The 13,380-nt window shown below is 39.5% G+C and overlaps 1 protein-coding gene across 1 annotated transcript; it reads left to right on the top strand.

Moving 5' to 3' along the window:
- Positions 1 to 3,395: 3,395 nt before the first annotated feature.
- Positions 3,396 to 13,253, top strand: thoc1 (THO complex 1). The gene is made up of 21 exons (XM_082514349.1): positions 3,396 to 3,505; positions 3,725 to 3,798; positions 3,941 to 4,001; positions 4,107 to 4,176; positions 4,745 to 4,863; positions 4,957 to 5,005; positions 5,090 to 5,185; positions 5,340 to 5,422; positions 5,496 to 5,569; positions 5,678 to 5,786; positions 5,888 to 6,022; positions 6,520 to 6,620; positions 6,728 to 6,794; positions 9,811 to 9,861; positions 9,985 to 10,055; positions 10,199 to 10,294; positions 10,464 to 10,529; positions 10,618 to 10,701; positions 10,864 to 11,011; positions 11,118 to 11,202; positions 12,857 to 13,253. The coding sequence occupies exons 1-21, from the start codon at positions 3,458 to 3,460 to the stop codon at positions 13,132 to 13,134; spliced, it is 1,965 nt and encodes a 654-aa protein (XP_082370475.1). The 5' UTR covers positions 3,396 to 3,457; the 3' UTR covers positions 13,135 to 13,253.
- The last annotated feature ends 127 nt before the right edge of the window (positions 13,254 to 13,380 follow it).

Below are 13,380 nucleotides of genomic sequence, written 5' to 3'. Positions count from 1 at the left end.
CAATACAGACATGAAATATGCAATTTGAGTGCTCAAGTAGAGTAGAAAAACACTATATAAGAACTGGTCCATTACTATTACCAATAAATGTAAAAGTGTTTATAGGTTATTAGTTTAGTCTGAGTGTGTCTTTTAAAGTAACTTTCACAAAGATCAGGAAACATTTAGAAACCTACAAATTCAAGTGTTCACAAGCTTTCTTGTCACTAACTAAGTGCTGGTCAGTTTGTGAAGCTTGTAGATTAGGTTGCCGGATTCTAATCTTCAAGCGAAGAATTTCTTACCAGTGCTTTCTGCTTTTTTGGCAAACATTCAAAAAAAAAACACAGCTGTGTCAGAAAGTGGGTGTTGCTGTGAGAGGGAGTGGAAAGGGGTTGCAGTTAGATATCTGGGGAACTGTGCACAGAAGCCTGTGTGAGAAACAAGGTGCCAATGAAAACTGCAGAGGAGCACACTTCTCACTTCCCCTTTTCATGACCAGTACGACAACGCAGTGATTAAAATGATCCCTCAGCTCTTTCTACGTGACACTGCTGGCCTACATTTTCACAGCTTTTTAGTGTTTTTTCCAAACATCAGCACAACAATCATAGAACCAGTTAACAGACATCATAACAACAGGGTTTTGTCGAAGCGAGTGGCTGGTCCCGCATCTACAGAACTCCATAAGTTTAGAGTCTTTGGCGTGTAAATAGGCATGTAAGACGAGAGATCAACACAGGACACAGTGTTCATGCAACTTGAAATGAACGAAATGAAGGCAGAAGAAATTCACCAAACGCTCGCTGAATGCCCAAGGTGCAGGGGCTTGCTATAACTCTAAAACAGGGGTGGCTATTAATATTGCCCACCCCTGCTCTATTATATCATCTTTTATTGCACAAACACATTACATTAGATACACATGCATTAACCGGATGCTTATTTTTCTTTATGATATATGTAAATACAGAATAAAATCTGTCTTGTATTTTACGCCACAAAGTAATACTTAAAGCAGCTTCAATCTATGAATAAAACAATGACAGACTGGATCATTAATGACTGACATAACAGCTCACTGTTCTGTGTGACCTTTTGAACAGTAGATCATATCAACGCATTCAAGTCCCGCAGCCCAGTAGTTGCAATGTCAATTGTATGGCCACAACACACGGAAATGTTCCTTCACAAAGACACACATGCACAAAACACATCAGCATGACTGCAGTGACCTCCGTTAGGTACTCATTAACACTGAATGCCAAACCTGAACACACTGGCCTGTCCCTGACCTGAACTCTAACTACGCAGGACGTCTACAATAGAATTTTAATTTCAGTACCACCTCTATGCTTCAGGTATAGAAATTAGGGTAAAAAAACACTAAAGGGACTTTGACCAGGAGAGAGTGAATGTCAAACATATAGGCTAAGAGCACACACATATACACATGCACCTTATGGTCCGTGTATGCAAATGGAAACTGATCTTTTAAAGGGTCTAATTTAGAAATTTAAATGGATTTACAAAGTTTAAAAACTTCATTGAAGTTTTTATTATTTTATTATTTTATTTTATTATTATTTTATTATTTTCATGCACATATAAAAGTATAAAGCATGTTTGTTGTTCTTGACAAATTTATTTGAGTCATACGGAGAAAAATAATATTGTACTTTAGACCTCAAATCTCTTCATCTGATGGTTTTATGCATTTCTAGACTCACTGTGATCTGTAATGGACATGCAATAAGACATACTGTTGAATCTGAACTTATTTTATTTTATCCAACCGCTTCAACATGTTTTCTAAATAGATGGTCTAACAAATTGGAACTTTTGCTTACTTGAATTAAAGGCGCGTTGTTATGCAATTGTTTTACTGCTCTGGCCCATTTGAGATCAAATTGCCTTGACACCCCCCTGCTTTTAACTGCAACGTGGGACTAAATGGTATGAAACACTGCCACCTTCTGGACTAACTTGGGTTAACCCACATGGCTATACTGAGGGCAATCTGTGACACAAAGATTAAACACATACACCAAAAAAATGTCTTTCTATTCCAGATTCTGAGGAATCACAAAAAGTGGTTTCCACTAATCTCCATGGCATATGCACTCTTCAGATATAGTTTTCAAATAATGTTGTGCATTGGAAAAGTTGAACTCACCATCCTGCTTTTTTCCTAAACTAATACTAATGTAGACTTATTTAGACTCTTTTGTAAAGGGGCTTTGGGTTTCTTGAAAGGCAGTGTATAAATCTAAGCTATTATTTTTAATGTCTGCATACACAGTTTGAAAGTGGAGAGAATAACTGAACGTTGTTCAGTCACAGTGGGTACGGTCAGAGGTTTTGTTTGTACCATACTTGCACCCAACAATGCTACAGCAAGGCTCATGTGTTCATTAGGGTTTGCAGTGGATTTGCAAAACCCTTCAGTTCGAGCCAAAAAGATGACACATTTTCATCAGTGCAACAGCTTTTTTCATGGCTTCTTAAAGCAAAAGGGGTGCCCAGGTCGCCCAACAATCCACCAGCTGCCTAATACCACACAGAAGGACATGCACCCAGAGATGTTTCTGCATTGTGCCACTTTTAGTAGGAATCTAGTCTGAGCAAAAGGACGAAAAGGTTTTCGTCCTTTTGCTCAGACTAGATTCATGAAGAAACAGATAAAGTGTATATTACAAGGTAAATTTTCTATTTCATCTGGAATTTTGCATTCAGCAAGAAATATTAAATTATTTCTTTCATACATTTTGGTTTTGATATGACATTTAAGAAAGTCACATATCTCCCCATCACATCTTCATGCCCACTTTAGCATATGTGCATGAAATTCAATAGCTAGTCTTTCATGGTTACTAGGCCTTTTTGTAGTGGCCAGTACTGACACATATTGCCTTTGCTTTCAAGCATGTAGAGGGTAAACCACCTTGTATGTTTTCAGTTTTCTTCATAGCACAGAAAAGTTCATATAAATGTGAAAAAAAATAATCGAAAATGTAGAAAAAAGATCAAATCAGAGGAGACAAATAAATGAAAGTTTGAAAGGAGAAAAGGGAAAGGCCAGAGGAGAACTTTTTACATACTCAGTGTATGCATGAGATTCATGTGAACAGCCTATGTTATCTTCATCTGGTTATGTTCTCCAAAGGCTCCTGGACCTCCATTATTTCTTAAGTCCTTGTTATGACTCTCATGCACACTAAAAAGTGTTAGTTTACCAACTAGGCAAATATGATGTACTGACTGTGAGGAAAATATTTTAAAATTACACCATTACCATAATAATTTGCATGATACGACTGCAATTGTTTTTAATGGTGGAAAGTGCGCTGGAGACATAAATTTTTACATGGCACCTTGACTGTAATTAATTTTAAATCCTGCACCGCTCTCGACCTTTTCCCACGCTCAAAGAAACCGGAACAACTTTATCGGCACTTCCGGTTTCCAAAAAGAGACGATGTCGCCGTCTTCATTTAATTTTGTCGACGCTAAAGACAAATTTACGGTAAGAAAACACAGAACCTCAGCAACTTATAAATATATGTGCAGTCATATATTTTAGATTACAGTTGAAATCCTAGCCTGGGTTTGTTAATGTAGCATGTCGCATGTTGTTACTATAGCAGGTAACAGATGAAGCTAAGCTAACGCAGATGCTAACCAACGATGTCGTTTGTTTCATAAATGTTTCTTCTTCGTCTTCTTCTTCTTCACACAATCTCAGGCGTCTGCCGTCCAGGCTTTGACTGGAAAAAGCATCAAACCTTTGATCAGTATTTTTAACCAGATCCCCGGCAAGTAAGTGAAGTTGTTAGTTCTTGCTAACTTATTGTAATGTAATTACTTATTGTATTGTAATCATTTCTGTTGGCTATTATAACCTATAATAATGGAGGAAGGGATGCAACCTTACTGATCGCTTGTTTTTCTCATGTTACAGTGAGGCGGAAAAGAAGACAACCCTCGATCAGGCTCTGAGGGGAGTTCTTGGTGATCTGATTGTAAGAAATGCTTTTTGTTTGTTTGTTTCTAGTACGCGTTTGTTCGCTTTTAAAAAAATGAAATTACCCTCAAAATCCTCAAACGATATCTTCAAATGTTTCCAGGTTGAGCAGAAGGCGAGGTGTGATGACTACCTAGCTCTCATTTACCTGAGCATTGATGGCGTTACAGAAGGTATGTTACTCATCTAGGGGTCTCATAAGTAGATCCAGGTGATACACTGATTTTTAGGATAAAAAAAAAATGAATAGCTTATTCCTTTTGTGCCAGGGAACAAAACCTGTACCATAAATAAAAACAAAAACACTTTTGGATTAGTCTTTTAGCTCTTTAGTTCTTTATCTTTGAACATTCAGCCAGTGCAAAAATCTGTGACACAGCATATGAACATCAGCCACTGCCTTGTGAATGCCAAGTTATTTCCCATTAGTCTCATAGCATACATCACTCAAAATGAGCACATAGTAGCATGTGGCTGATATATGTATACCATACTTTTATAGCCAAAGAAAATCCTTTTTGGACATATATGTGTGAGAAATCCCTATTGCACATCTACTGAGGCGATTTGGCAGGTCTGTTATGCTGTGGGGGGTGTTTACAGATATGCTTCTGATCCACTTGCCCCTTTTTATTTATGAAAAGCATGCATTTTGTAAGCAGACTGCTCGGGTAATCTTCTGTAAGTCTTAGAGACAATGTGTCATGTATGAAGAAACTTAAGACTTGTGTTCCACTGCAGGTATCTGTTCTGCTACGACCCCTTTCGTCCTGCTGGGAGACGTGCTGGACTGTCTTCCTTTGGACCTGTGTGACAAAATCTTCTCTTTTGTCGAAGAGAACGTCTCCACCTGGAAATCGGTAAATAAATTCCAGCTGTTGGGTAAAGCCCCCGACAAATTTGCCCTGCGTTGATCACATGTTTACCAAAGCTGTGCTCTATTTTTCTCACAGAACTCCTTTTACACTGCAGGGAAGAATTATTTATTGAGGATGTGCAATGGTAAAGAGCTTATCTCATCATTCTGTGACATATGAAGCTTTTTATCTTTAAAATGCAGAGCAGTGTATTTTCCTGTCTGTGTAGATCTCTTAAGGAGGCTGTCCAAATCACAGAACACAGTTTTCTGCGGGCGAATCCAGCTCTTTCTGGCACGTCTCTTCCCTCTGTCTGAAAAATCAGGTAAGAACAGCAGTATTTTATCATTATAAATAAATAAACCAACACAAGCCTTTTGAAGATGAGGAGGTTTGCAATCATTCATGGCACTCTGTCAACCGCATTCACAGCTTCTCTGATCGAGTGATTGTTCTTTTTTATTTTGTTTGCTTTCCAGGCCTAAATCTCCAGAGCCAGTTTAATCTAGACAATATAACAGTGTTCAACAAAAATGAACAAGAAAGCACTCTCGGCCAGAAGGTAAAGATCTGATTCTGAGCACTTTAGAAGTAATCAAAAACTGTGAATGTTAAATGTGTTACTGTGTTTATAGCACACAGAAGAAAAGGAGGATGGTATGGAAGTGGAGGAAGGAGAAATGGGGGAGGATGATGGCCCTGCACCGAGGTAAGTTAAAGGCTTTCTCAAGAATAAATCACAAGGTTTGTTTCTTTTGTTTATTTGTTGAAGTAAACATTTTGATCGGCCCTTTATCTGGTTTAATTGTTATTGCAGCTCCATTCCAATCGACTACAACCTGTACAGAAAGTTCTGGACACTGCAGGACTACTTCAGAAATCCAGTGCAGTGTTACGATAAATTCTCATGGATGACATTCCTTAAGGTAATGCACCTTACCGCAGATGCCTTTCCTCCTCATTTTTAAGATGGCAAGTATCCAAGTAGATGATTAAAAGTCAACGATCACTCTTTTGTCCTACGCAGTTCTCAGATGAGACTCTAGCGGTATTCAAAAGCTATAAGCTGGATGACATGCAGGCCTCTAAGAGGAAGCTGGAAGAGCTGAGAGCATCAAGTGGAGAACATGTTTACTTTGCCAAGTTCCTCACAAGTGAGAAGGTGAGAAGACTTCATTTTAAATTTCCATGCTACACTTAGTTTGTAAACCTCAAAGTTCTGGACCAAAACAGAGCACTGGGTAGGAGGAGGAAAACGGTAACGGCTGCCAGCTGTTTGCCTCTAAACAAAACTATCATCAAATATTAACACATGTTGATAAGGTTTTGTTGCCTTTGGAGTTCTACAGTGAGTTATTGTAAGTTTGAGTAACATTAGTCATATCTTCACTTGTCAAACACACGTAGGATAAAACATAGACACAAACAAATGTTGAAATGGCTAACAACGTGTGGCGCTCTGACAACGTTTGTTCCCTCACTGCTGCACTGCAGGCTCCATATCCATGGCATTTACTGCTTGTTTTGCTCATGCTGTGTCATTTGCTTTACGTTTCTGAGTTTGCTGTATTTATCTACATGTCGCTGATCTCCATTAAATATTTGTAAAGATCGGAGTTGCACATTACCTCACTTTGTTTCTTTCGTCTTTATCTCCAGCTGATGGACTTGCAGCTCAGCGACAGCAACTTCAGGCGGCACATACTGCTGCAGTACCTCATCCTCTTCCAGTACCTGAAGGGTCAGGTCAAGTTCAAAAGGTGAGCAGTGTCTCAGTGCTGACCTCGTAAATAAACTTTGTCTGATAAAGTATTGGTTATTCTGAAGTCTTATTTGTATTGTTTTTAATATTTTTCTCCTCCTGCAGTTCCAGCTGTGTTCTGAATGATGACCAGGCTGCGTGGATTGAAGAGACAACTAAACTGGTCTATCAGGTGAGTCCTAAGTTATGCTGACACACACAAATATAAATCTATAAGAAATAAAATGGCCAAACTCTCTATAGAATGAATTTTAATTTTAGTGGAGAAAAAAAAGGTCACCCAACAAACCACCCTGAGGTTTGTGCAACAGTATGCTATATAGGTACCAAAATGTCACAGTATTAACTGGTTGCAACAGGTGGCTGCTCCTCATTGAGCCTGGTTCTCCTGGAGGTTTCTTCCTGTTAAAAGGGAGTTTTTCCTTCCCGCTGTCATCAAGCACTCGCTTATATCAGCTCGTCTGATTGTTCGGAGTTTTCTCTGAATTATTGTTGGGTCTTTACAAAGTAAAGCACCTTCAGGTGATTGTTGTTGTTATTTGGCGCTATTGAATTAAACGGAATTAAATTATTCATGTTGTAAGTTTAGGAGAAAACAAGCAAATTATTCCCAGTTTTCATTTTTATTTTAACAAATATCAAGTTCATTTTCAGATAAGTATTGAATCAAACAAACAAATAACCCTGTGTGTGTCTATGTTCATGTGTGGGCTTGTCTGTATGTGCAGTTGTGTTTATGTGTCTGACACTGGTACTAATCTGTGTGGAGCTTCATGAATCAGAGGTGGATAGCACATTTAAACGTGTGTGTGTGTGTGTGTGTGTGTGTGTGTGTGTGTGTGTGTTAATTTGAATACCTCCCAGATTGTATGTTGTTTATATATTCTTGGGATTATAGCTCAGTTTGTGAGCTAAAATCCCTGTGTGGGACAGGCAAAAGAGACACAGCACGTTCATTTCACAACTGACATTTTGTTTTGTTTTGTTTTTTATCACAGCGGGTAGAACAAAAACAAAGGGAGTTTGCACTCAAGCATGAAAGGTGACAGCCGAGTCCACCCAGTTTTGCCTGCAAGCATGTGATCCCAGATATTGTAAACATTAGCCACATTGTTTTGGGGGCATTGTCATTCAGAAATGAAACCAACACACTGGGTCTTCAGTTTGCTCTTGCAGCCAGCAGCAGAACATTTGGCATGATTTCCTCATATCTGACTTGTTTTCATTCTTGAGAGGAAATGACTCTGGGAAACTGCAGCTGTTCATTTGGAATTTAAAGTGTTGCCCCTGTGTTCATTCCCAAATGCATTTTTTTTTTCTACTATTGGGTCCGCTGTCTGCAACAAACCATTTCAGCTTCCTGTAGGCTGGCCTCTTTTTAAGCCAGTTTTCTTGTTTTTATCCCTCTCTGCCTTGATTAGACTTAATTTTCCTTTTTGATAAAGTTTGTAGTTGGGGGCTGGATCAGGTGACCCTGAATCCTCTTTAAGTTATGCAGAAATAGGCTTAGGCTTCCCATGATGCACTGTTTCTTTTTCACTTACCTAGTGCTATATAAGCACCTCTGTGTTTATACACTACTCTGCATTTCCACAGTGTGTTTTGTCCTGTCTTCATTCCCCCACCCCTAAAGAGTGGCAGCCTGGTTCTGCTGGAGGTTTCTTCCTGTTAAAAAGGAGTTTTTCCTTCCCACTGTTGCCAAGTACTTGCTCATACAGTTGGTGATTGTTGGGGTTTTCTGTGTTATTGTCGGCTCAGTGTCTTACAATATAAAGCACCTTGAGGCAACTGTTGTCATTTGGCCCCACTGAAGCCTTGAGCTTTTTGCTCGCAAGAATTACTGGTGTGAAGTTAGTATTTAAACTTTGGCCACGTTTAATACGCATGCACCACTGTTACAATATATGTATATACCGTATTTCCCGGACTACAAAGCGCACCTGAATATTAGCCGCACAAGCTAAAATCAGGGGAAAATCCTGTTTTGTACATACATTAGCCGCACCTGACTAAAAGCCGCAGGTGTTTCAATGTTGACTCATCATATGTAAGAGAATATGCACAAAGGGAATTGTCAGGAAAGAGACGGCTGTTTGGGGACACACCCCTTTTATTAATATTTTGAAAAACAAGTTCTGGGTACATATTTGCATAACTTTTTAGGTATATGTACAAGTACCGGTAATTACAAGTACGAAACATGTACTGTGCTTCATAAATGAGTAACAAATGTAGTACATAACAATAACCTACAGCACACCAGAAAAATAGATTCGGACTACCTTTTAGGCTCAGGTGCAGTGACACGGCTTCAACAAGAAGAAAAGTCAGTCATTCACCATCTTTCTCTTCTTCCTGCGCACTAAAACCACCAAAGTCCTCTTCTCCAGTGTCGGATACAAACAGGCTCAGGATGGCTTCGTCATCCACTCTCAGCTCCTTTCCTTCGTTGTCACTTTCAAAACCAAAGAAATCCTCGTTGTCAGAGTCAAACACCCTCAGAAGGGCCGTGGCGGTGTCCTCCTCTCCATCATGCAGCAGTCCAGCCCTTCGAAATCCGTTGGTGATCGTGGATGTTTTCACACTTTTTCACGCTGTCATATTCCACCGGTGGAGTTGAGCATAACTTGCTTTTCGCAAGTTTATCGCCGCTAGTCATCCACGCCTCCCGCTGAACGCGTAACGCTACTTTGAAGTTTGTTTTTCGCGCTACTTGTACGGCACTATGTTTCCTGGCGGATGGACATGTGACCAACATACCACTCTTGAACCCCGATACTGTGTGTCTGATCACATGCCCTTCCTCCAGGCAACGTAGCGCCGTACAACAGCGGAACAAACAAAACAAATCGTCTTACGATATCACAAAAATCATGGATAATCCATAGAAAAGCCGCACCTGACTAAAAGCCGCAGGGTTCAAAGCTTGTGCAAAAAGTAGCGGCTTATAGCCCGACAATTACGGTATATGAAAACACTAGGGAAACCCTAATAGGTTCAATCCAAGTGGATGTCACAACAAGCTGTAAATCCTAATTTTCTGTTCTGTGAAGGAAAAAAACAGAAATGGTCCTTTCTCATATTTTGTGCTCACCTACCTACTATGTAAAAAACAAAAAAAAACAAAACGGTGGTGAATCACGACTTTCTGTTATAAATCCCCTTTAATCTGTGCTCTGCTCTTGCAGCTGCTGAGGGAGATTCCTCCTGATGGGGACAAGTTTGCTGCCATGGTTGAGGTAAGCCATGCTTTGGGAATACCAGTATGATTAAATGAAACTTTTGTTTACGCGCTCACAGCTTGTCAAGTCTTTTGTTCTCTATACACTGGTCCCACTATAAATGTTCATTATCTCTGACAGCACATTCTTAACACAGAGGAGAACTGGAATGCCTGGAAAAACGAAGGATGTCCGAGCTTTGTGAAAGAGAGGTACAGCAGTGTAATGTTTTGAAGTAGCCGTTCCAGATAATCATTTTATTTGATTTAGGGTTTAGTCAGTTTTTACAGCAGCATGGAATGCTGGATAGCATGCCAAAATAACAGGTGGTCCCACTTGTTTGCCTCTTTAACAGAACAGTAGATGACAAGCCCAAAAGACTCACAAGGAAAAGACAAGCTCCAGAAGACTTCCTTGGAAAAGGGCCAGACCGGAAGATTTTTATGGGAAAGTATGTGCTTGAATCTGGGGGTGGGATGGTGGAGTGGTGTGAAGTGTGGTTTGGTTTTTTTGTTGGTCTTAGATTTCTCTCTGTATTGGTGTCCATCCTGCTGAAGTATTGTTGGAAATTTAGTGAAACTGTAAATTTTGGTCATTCAAGCTCTTCTCTTGTTTGCTAGTGATGAGTTGACCCGGCTGTGGAACCTCAATCATGACAACATGGAGGCCTGCAAGTCAGACAGCAGGTCAGAAAAGTCCTGAAATGAGTTCACGTTCGGCTTTTTGTATATACACCCTACATTTGTTATTTTACAACTGCGGCCTTTCTTTCAGAGAGTTCATGCCGTCATTGGATGAATTCTTCGCAGAAGCTATTGAACAGGCCGACCCAGCCAACATGGTCGAGGAGGAGTACAAGTAAGATGGCTTTTACAAAACCTTTCTTAACCATGGAGGGGGAAAATCCACTATTCCATCTCCTACCTGAGACTTATTTTTAATTGTATTTCTTTTATTTACTTTCCATATATTTACTATTTTCCTGATGTCTTTTATGTCTAATCCTGTAACTCCTTGTAGGGTTGTGCGAAATGCAAACTATGGCTGGCGGGCTTTGAGACTGCTGTCCAGGAGAAGTCCACACTTCTTTCAGCCAACAAACCAGAAGTTTAAGAGCCTGGCAGACTACCTCGACAGCATGGTCAGCAAGTTGGCCAAAGAGCTACCAGTAAGGATTTTATTTTATTAAAAAAAAGCAAAAACAAACTGAGTTTCCATAAGTCCATGAACCCATCCTTTTTCTTTCTTTTTTTTTTTTTTCTCCGTTCATGAAGAAGGACATCCCATCTGAAGAAATAAAGACAGGAGAAGAGGATGACGATGATAATGGAGACAATCTGCTCAAAGACAGCAATGACAGTAAGTCATCACATGTTCTGTATTTCACTCTAGATGTTTCTGACTTCACATATGTTTGTGTGTGTCAGCACTTAGACAAGGAAACTATTATTATTATTAGATCATCCAAATGAAGGACCAGTGAGCTTATGTCATGGTGAAGTTCACAAGAATCACTACTCCTCCTATTATTTAGAATTTAATCAGACTTACAGTTAAAGATCAACTAATGTGTCTTCAGCTGTGCTTAAGGTCAAGGTCACCTTTGTTGTTACACAGGTGCAGGAATCACTACACCTTGATTGTCATGATTATAAATTGAGTGTTTGTGTGTATTTAGACACAAATTCTGTCATTGGGTTAATAAAGTTTTAGGTTACATTGGGTTCCCATGAAGAATGATATCACCCAGCATGAGGTTTCTCGATGTTGGTAAATTTTTGCACGCACAAAATGAACGAGAAAGAATCACTTTGGCACACATGTTGCAAACCAGTAGTGTGATGTTAGGAGGTGATGATCAGGATCTTAGTGATCATGATCATGGAGGAAATAGTCCTATTGGTTGGGGACTTCCTGTCACCATTATCAGTGACATGGCCAATGCTATCACATGATTTCATGCTTTTTATTTCATTTCTTTTATTTATTGACCGTGTTGTCATAAATCTCCTGACAATTTCACCTGGTGGAGAATGGTTTTAATTTGCCCCGGATGTGACTGTTTGACTTCTCAGTAGATTTTAATTCTCATTATTTCTCATTCTCGAGCAACTACACGCTTCATATGTTACGCTAACCTGTGGTCGATTGTTGGATTTCAGTGAGGTCAGTGTTCTAAATCAAACAATCAAGATGTGATTGAAGCAGAAGACAAAAATATTCCATCCACTGTAGTTAATGGAGTGAATAGAGGCTCAGATGTAACTGGAGCGGCCCGTTCCCTGGAAGCTGATCACTGAAAGCCTTAATGTAAGAGCCAAAGATTTTTCAATGCAAGTGAAAGAAGCCATCATTAGGATGAAGAGGCAAAATAAATTGTAGCAATTAGTGATGCCTGTTTGAGATCCAGGTATTAAAAACAGTAAATTTAAAATTGTTAGTTTGTCTGATTTAATTTTGAGCCTCGGAGAAAGGGAAGGAGCAAATGGGGGATCATTCATAAAAATAGCTGTTAAACCTCTTGAATTGTAGCTGAAACTCTACTTCAATCACATTTTGATTGACTTTAAACCCACTGTGGTTTCTTTAGAGAGTGAAATTACAAAAATTGTGTCATTGTCCAAGTATCTATGGACATGACTGTACCAGAAAGAGCAGGTGTTACTGATTTAACTTGTACTACTATATGAAAGTGATATCAATGAGCTAAAATAGAAAATACTGGACTGAAACAGAATTTGCTTCTGTACCTTTCCCCTTAATAACATTGCATATTCAATTTAACTATCAGTATGTTTGCTTTCCCTCTTTCATACGCTTAATTTAAGATGATGAAAGCATGACCCTCAGTTCCAACTTCACACATATTTCCATCTTAATGTCTTTAACCCAACTTGACCTCTGTATTTTACAAGCTCCCACTTCCCACAATGAATTGAGTTTATTGTGTTAGCGCAGTTCCAAGCCTGGAGCAGAGAGCTATTTATGTCCTTCCTATTCCATTTTCTTCAAGGTCCGAGCATTCAGAGCAAACTTGTGACGAACCAGCAGATGGATGACGTAGCAGCCAAACTGGGCGCTCAGTGGAAGAACCTCGCTTCTCATTTTGAGATGAAGGCGGCAGAGTTGCGAGAAATCGAAACGGACAGCGAAGACGTCGACATGCAGGCCAAACTGCTGCTGGTGGCCTGGCAGGACAGAGAGGGAACACAAGCTACTGTGGAGAATCTGGTCGCAGCTCTGAACGCCACAGGTTTCTCCCAGATTGCAGACGGCCTCAGTGAGGCTTAAAATCTGTATTTCCATAACATTGTTCCACTTTTTTCATACAAAAATGTTGAAAACTAGTTTTTATATGTCAGATATTGGTTTTCCCCACTGTAGAGATTTCAATAAATGTTTTCGCCTTGTAAAAAGTTTGGTAGCACGTTTGTTTTGATACACAACAATCTCATTTTGGTGTAACACTTTATTTTCACCACCTATGAAACGAGTTCAGTCAATTAAGTTATTACAGAGAGTTGACGTTCAGGCCTT

This window comes from Aulonocara stuartgranti, assembly GCF_965226115.1.
Source record: "Aulonocara stuartgranti genome assembly, chromosome: 18".
In the NCBI taxonomy this organism is placed as follows: domain Eukaryota; kingdom Metazoa; phylum Chordata; class Actinopteri; order Cichliformes; family Cichlidae; genus Aulonocara; species Aulonocara stuartgranti.
This window is presented reverse-complemented; position numbering and strand designations above follow the sequence as displayed.

Excerpts from the sequence above, each read along its gene's own strand:
- thoc1 (XM_082514349.1), top strand. The coding sequence starts at position 3,458 with ATGTCGCCGTCTTCATTTAATTTTGTCGACGCTAAAGACAAATTTACG. Across the intron at positions 5,006-5,089 it reads TTTATTGAGGATGTGCAATG|ATCTCTTAAGGAGGCTGTCC; the intron begins GTAAAGAGCTTA and ends CTGTCTGTGTAG. Across the intron at positions 10,530-10,617 it reads GCCTGCAAGTCAGACAGCAG|AGAGTTCATGCCGTCATTGG; the intron begins GTCAGAAAAGTC and ends CCTTTCTTTCAG.